Source organism: Clupea harengus, chromosome 8 (assembly GCF_900700415.2).
Source record: "Clupea harengus chromosome 8, Ch_v2.0.2, whole genome shotgun sequence".
Classification (NCBI taxonomy): domain Eukaryota; kingdom Metazoa; phylum Chordata; class Actinopteri; order Clupeiformes; family Clupeidae; genus Clupea; species Clupea harengus.
In genome coordinates this window covers 5,676,458-5,682,486 of record NC_045159.1, presented here as the reverse complement: position 1 = coordinate 5,682,486, position 6,029 = coordinate 5,676,458, and the positions used below count along the sequence as shown (strand labels likewise).

General features: G+C 45.5%; 2 protein-coding genes across 2 annotated transcripts in view; both read right to left on the bottom strand.

The window, feature by feature from the left end:
- LOC105904394 (serine/threonine-protein kinase PAK 3-like) overlaps positions 1 to 120 on the bottom strand; it is a 14,997-nt gene extending 14,877 nt beyond the window's left edge. The window contains exon 1 of the mRNA XM_042708388.1: positions 109 to 120. Within this exon, the coding sequence (XP_042564322.1) occupies positions 109 to 120 (12 nt within the window). The remainder of the gene's footprint in view (positions 1 to 108) is intronic.
- A 3,659-nt stretch (positions 121 to 3,779) lies between these two features.
- Positions 3,780 to 6,029, bottom strand: part of LOC116221438 (extensin-like) — a 2,999-nt gene continuing 749 nt past the window's right edge. Inside the window, exon 3 of the mRNA XM_031571610.1 lies at positions 3,780 to 4,587. Coding sequence (XP_031427470.1) covers positions 3,830 to 4,450 — 621 coding nt within the window. The 5' untranslated portion in view covers positions 4,451 to 4,587 and the 3' untranslated portion in view covers positions 3,780 to 3,829. The remainder of the gene's footprint in view (positions 4,588 to 6,029) is intronic.

Sequence of the window (6,029 nt, the reverse complement as noted above, 5' to 3'; positions counted from 1 at the left end):
CACACACATACACACACACACACACACACACACACACACACACACACTTAATCAACATTAATCAACTCTAACATCATTACTACATGGAACCTTAATGACATGTCTCACCCCTGCCGCCATCTTTAGCACACACACACTCTCACACACACACACACACTCACACATACTCACACACACTCACACACACCCTCTCTCCTGCTCCTTTCTCAGTGTACAGCCATCTTCACTCATGACATGTCAATTTGGCCCACTAGACGTATCAGCTATCCAGGTGTGTGTGTGTGTGTGTGTGTGTGTGTGTGTGTATGTGTGTGTGTGTGTGTGTCTTACTCAAACTGCTGAGCTGACGTATGATGCCTGACAGTGTTGCGTTGTTCACACACTCCAGCTCACTCCCAATGCATTCTGGGATTTCCGTCCGGCACACATGATGCGGCTCCACGCTCCTCTTCAGCATTGGCATGGCAACACACACAACTTCCACACGCGTGTACACGCACACACACACACACACCCTCCACACGCGTGAACACGCACACACACACACGCCCTCCACACGCGTGTACACGCACACACACACACACCCTCCACACGCGTGAACACGCACACACACACACACACCCTCCACACGCGTGAACACGCACACACACACACGCCCTCCACACGCGTGTACACGCACACACACACACCCTCCACACGCGTGAACACGCACACACACACACACACACCCTCCACACGCGTGAACACGCACACACACACACACACCCTCCACACGCGTGAACACGCACACACACACACTCTCCCTCCACACGCGTATACACGCACACACACACACCTGCAGGAGACATGAAAAGGTTTTTGCTTTGGTGTAAGTTTGCTTGTGTGTGTGTGTTTGATTGCTTTGTGTGAGTTTGATTGCTTTGGTGTCCACTTTATCCCTTCTTGAAATCAAAAAGATCTTTCTGCCTATCTTGTAATAAAAGAGATCTTTCTGCCTGTCTTGAAATAAAAGAGATCTTTCTGCCTGTCTTGTAATAAAAGAGATCTTTCTGCCTGTCTTGAAATAAAATAGATCTTTCTGCCTATCTTGAAATAAAAAATATCTTTCTACCTGTCTTGTAATAAAAGAGATATTTCTGCCTGTCTTGTATTTAAAAAGATCTTTCTACCTGTCTCGTATTTAAAAAGATCTTTCTGTCCTTGCCAAGTTTCTGGGGCCCTAGACAACTTCACAACACACACAAACCATCTGAGTATTGTGTGTGAAAAATCCGCAGTATTAGGTTTTGAAGGACAACCTGCGTTCTGATCATGTCCTCACTAAATGATGACAGGTCTGCAGTTTACTATAGTGAAACCTCATCCAGTCTCACAGGCACCTCATTCATGACAAAATAACCATTCGGGTATCATTCAAAAATGCGTAGAAAATGAATTTGACTTACCCAATCGGGCTTTTGAACTAAAAATAGTCCGATATGTTGACTATCCAGAAGCGCTGTGCCTTGACTGACATGTTTAGACCCCTAATCCTGTACTGGGCGGGGATTTGTGCGATGTCTGATAGCAAAATTCCCATTTTGAGGATTAAATATCGGAAACCAATCGGAATGTTGAAAGCCGGGTGAGTGACAGGCGAACTAAGTGCTGCTGACGGAACTGACTGCCTTGCGAACGGGATTGAGAGGCTGGAGAATAGGCTGGGCTACGAAGACATTCAGAAATGTAGCTCCCAGTCAGTTATCCAGGTGTGTGTGTGTGTGTGTGTGAGTGTGTGTGTGTGTGTTAGATAGAGTGGTTAAAGGGTCGGTGATAGCCCAATAACTGCACTTATGTATAGGCTTAATGATGTCATTCTGAAGTTGAAAGCTTGAAGGATCTCTTTCTCTCTCCCCCTTGTGCATGCGTGTGTGTGTGTATGTGCGTGTGTGTGTGTGTATGTGTGTGTGAGTGAGTAAGAGAAAGAAAGACTATTATTCTAACACTGAAGACAGAGTAGCCTAGCCTGACCATACATTGTTATTATGTCAGGGAAAAGGTACCGACATAAAAGAAGAGATGAACAAAGAAATGTATGTGTTTATTGATGTGTTTATTTATGTATATTTATGTGTTTATTTATGTTTATCTATGTGTTCATTTATGTGTTTATCTGTGAGACTTTCCCTTCAGAGGTTTACACAATTGAAAGGATCTAACGAGATCAAAACGGTAACCTAATCTCCTTGTAGCTACACATTAATGGGTCCTTAATCCTTCTTAATGTAAACATTTACTGGCAGATTGTGACCCTATTTGTTTTCCAATCCCGTATCGTGACCTCTCTTCTTGGTATGTTGACACTCCGCTTATCTTCTAAGTGTCTCTTATCCAGCCGCATTAGCAGAGCCCCACGCTATGGCACAAGGACCATGAATCATTTCAAAGTTTAACCATGTTTTTGTTTTTGTTTTTTAAACAAGTCACATTTGTTAGTTGGGCTACAACATCAGCTAGACAAACAGACAGACAGACAGACAGACAGACAGACAGACAGAAAGAAAGAAGATTAGATTAGATTAGATTATTGTCATTGCACAGAATACAAGTACTGAGGCAACGAAATGCAGTTAGCATCTAACCAGAAGTGCAAAGCAGAAGAGTGCAGAGTATGTGCATAATGGTAATATAAATATAGATAAGAAGGATATATACAGTATGACATAAGATATAAGTGGTATGAACAGTAAGAACATGAGCAGCAATAATGGTGATTAAATAAAGAAAGAAAGAAAGAAAGAAAGATAGATAACTAAACAGATAGATAGACCTGACACACACGATTTCTTTTGGCAAATAAAAGGCAAAATCACACATAAACTGGTTGAGATTGCTGGCATCTCAAAAGTGTGAATTATTTCAAAGTGAATATGGCCATGTAACGTCCATTGTGACCGCTAGGTGTCATTAACATTGCTTCCTTGCTTACAAAAAAAATGTGATCACAAAATGACTTTTTTATTTGATGTCAAACATAAATATAGATGAGTGAATTATACACTGCAGTATACAACATCTCTGCTCCATAAGGACATCATGCGGCGTGTGTGTGTGTGTGTGTGTGTGTGTGTGTGTGTGTGTGTGTTTGTGTGTCTGCTTCATAAAGACATCATGCGGCGTGTGTGTGTGTGTGTGTGTCTCTGCTTCATAAAGACATCATGCGGCGTGTGTGTGTCTGCTTCATAAAGATATCATTTGGCGTGTGTGTGTGTGTGTGTGTGTGTGCTTCATAAAGACATCATGCTGCGAGTTTTGTTAGCGTGAAGTTAGCCTGATATCCTTGATGCCTGTTTTGATGCATTATTATACATTTTAGTGTGATTAATCATGAATGTATAGACTGCCTTAAACACGCGCACGCGCACGCACACACACACACACACACACACACTCTACACCACACACACACACACACACACACACACAGGCTCTACACCACACACACACACAGGCTCTACACACACACAGGCTCTACACCACACACACACACACACACACACACACACAGGCTCTACACCACACACACACACACACACACACACACACACACACACACACACACACACACAGGCTCTACACCACACCCACACACACACACACACACACACACACACAGGCTCTACACCACACACACACACACACACACACACACACACACACACACACACACACACAGCTCTACACCACACCCACACACACACACACACACACACACACACACACACACACACAGGCTCTACATCACAAACACACACACACACACACACACACACACACACACACACACACTCTACACCATGGGGTGGTGTGTGAGCGTGAGGCTGGGCGGCGGTGAGGGGATGCGGTACTGTCTCTGGGCGGCCGTGGGGGTGGGTGTGGGCGTGGGCTGGGAGGGCAGGATGTAGCCGCGGAGCAGAGCGGCAGGGATCAGCACGCCTGGGGGCAGCTGCTGGGGGCTGATGGGTAATTTGGGGAAGGGCGTTAGCGGCCAGGGGGGCGTGTCCTGTGCGGAGTCTGGGCGGGGCATGGTGGCGTAGGGGGCGGGGCTGGCGGCTTTGGAGAGGGCGGAGCCAGCCTGTGGGTGGGTGTTGAAGTGTTGGGGGAAGGAGAGGTGGGTGGGGGGGTTGAGAGGGTAGCCGTGGCCGACGTGCTGGTTGGCGTGTTGGTGGGCGTGTTGGTTGGCGTGTTGGGCACTGCAGTGGACACAGGGTGGCAGCGGCTGGGCGGCTGGACGCCTCACGGCGGCGGTGATGCCCTCCACAGCTGGACGCTCACTGCTGCCGGGCTGGTTGCCACGACAGAGGTGTTGGTGATGACAGCTGTCGCCACGGCACCTGGGTTGGTCTCCAAGGGTATGGTCGCCATGGGGACACAGGGAGGTGGAGGAGCTGCAGGAGAGCGTGGTTGTCATGGCAGTGGCTGTGGTAGCGACGGCAACAGACTGTGAGGATGATTGGCGGCTGTAGAGGAAGCAGGCGGAGCCTCCGAAGAGAAGGAGGGCCAGGAAGGCGGAGCCAACAATCAGGAAGGGAACATAGACAGGATAGTCTAAGAGGAACAGAGACAGAGGACTTAGTATTTTCTTCTTACATTATTTATATTAGATCAATTTGTGTTCCTGTGAGATTGAGAGACGGCGATTGTGTGTGTGTATAATATGTGTGTGTGTGTTTTTTTTTTTGTGTGTGTGTGGTGAGAGAGAGCATGTGGCTATTTGTGTATGCGTGTCTGTGTGTGTGTGTGGGTGTGTGAGCGTGTGTGGCTATGTGTGCGTGTGTTTGTGTGTGTGTGTGTGTGAGAGCATGTGTGCGTGTGTTTGTGTGTGTGTGTGTGTGAGAGCATGTGTGCGTGTGTTTGTGTGTGTGTGTGTGTGTGTGAGAGCAGTGCCGCCGCTCCCATAACGCGCACTACACGCTGTGCGTAGGGCACCAAGTCCTGAGGGGGCACCAAAAAATAGGCAACTGAAAATTCATCATAGTTATAATAATTATAATCCGATATTATTTCAGTATAAAAACATTAGGCATCTTTTAGGCATGTATATCACAAAACAGGCAGAACAAGAGATATATTTAATTGCTCAAAAAAAGTTACGATGGTGATGGACAAAAAGATGTTTTAGGGGGGAGGGGGTGCCTGTACTTAAGACGCTTTTTTAGCAGCGTTTTCTGAAGAGCCCTTTTCAAATTGCTATTACTAGAAAAGTATTTAAGCTAGCTCCTTCAAACTTTCCAAATTTCACTCTACACTTTGGAAAGATTAGATATTTGTTCTTAACATATAAGAAATTTGTGTTCTGCCTCGTTTTCTCAAAATATTTTTTTGAAAATATGGGATTTTTGTACACGCCCCTCAATGGCCTATGGACGCATATTCAAATGGTAACAAAAGGTAAGTTTATAACACAGCGTTTTGTGTATAAAATCAAGTCTTTAGCTTTAACATTGGGCTTTCCACAGGCCTTCAAAGATGCTGCAACAGAGCGTAGAGCCCCCCCTCACCCCTAAAACATAATTTGTGACAAAACTATTGGGAGTAGAGAGCTAATATTTGGGACTATACCTATTAAGAAGTGTATGAAGAACCTTGAATTTTTTCAGCCAAATCTGAGACGGTCGAGTGGGAGCCCACTTGACATGGAATGACGCTTCTTTGTCTTTGCTTTATTGGAGAAGATTGCTTACTTGTATACTTCTGCTTTTAAGTTTGTATTTATGGATGACTATTTAATTTCTAAGAAGATTTTGCACATCCCAATACTTGTGTGTATGTATGTTTTGGCTGTTTTGTGTACTTTGTTTACAAAGTAGATTTTCCTTTTTCATTTGAATAAAATGGCATGGGGCATCATAAAGGAGTTATGCTTAGGGCACCAAAATGGCTAGCAGCGGCACTGTGTGAGAGCGTGTGTGGCTATGCGTGCGTGTTTGTGTGTGTGAGCGTGTGTGGCTATGTGTGCGTGTGTTTGTGTTTGTGTGTGTGTGTGAGAG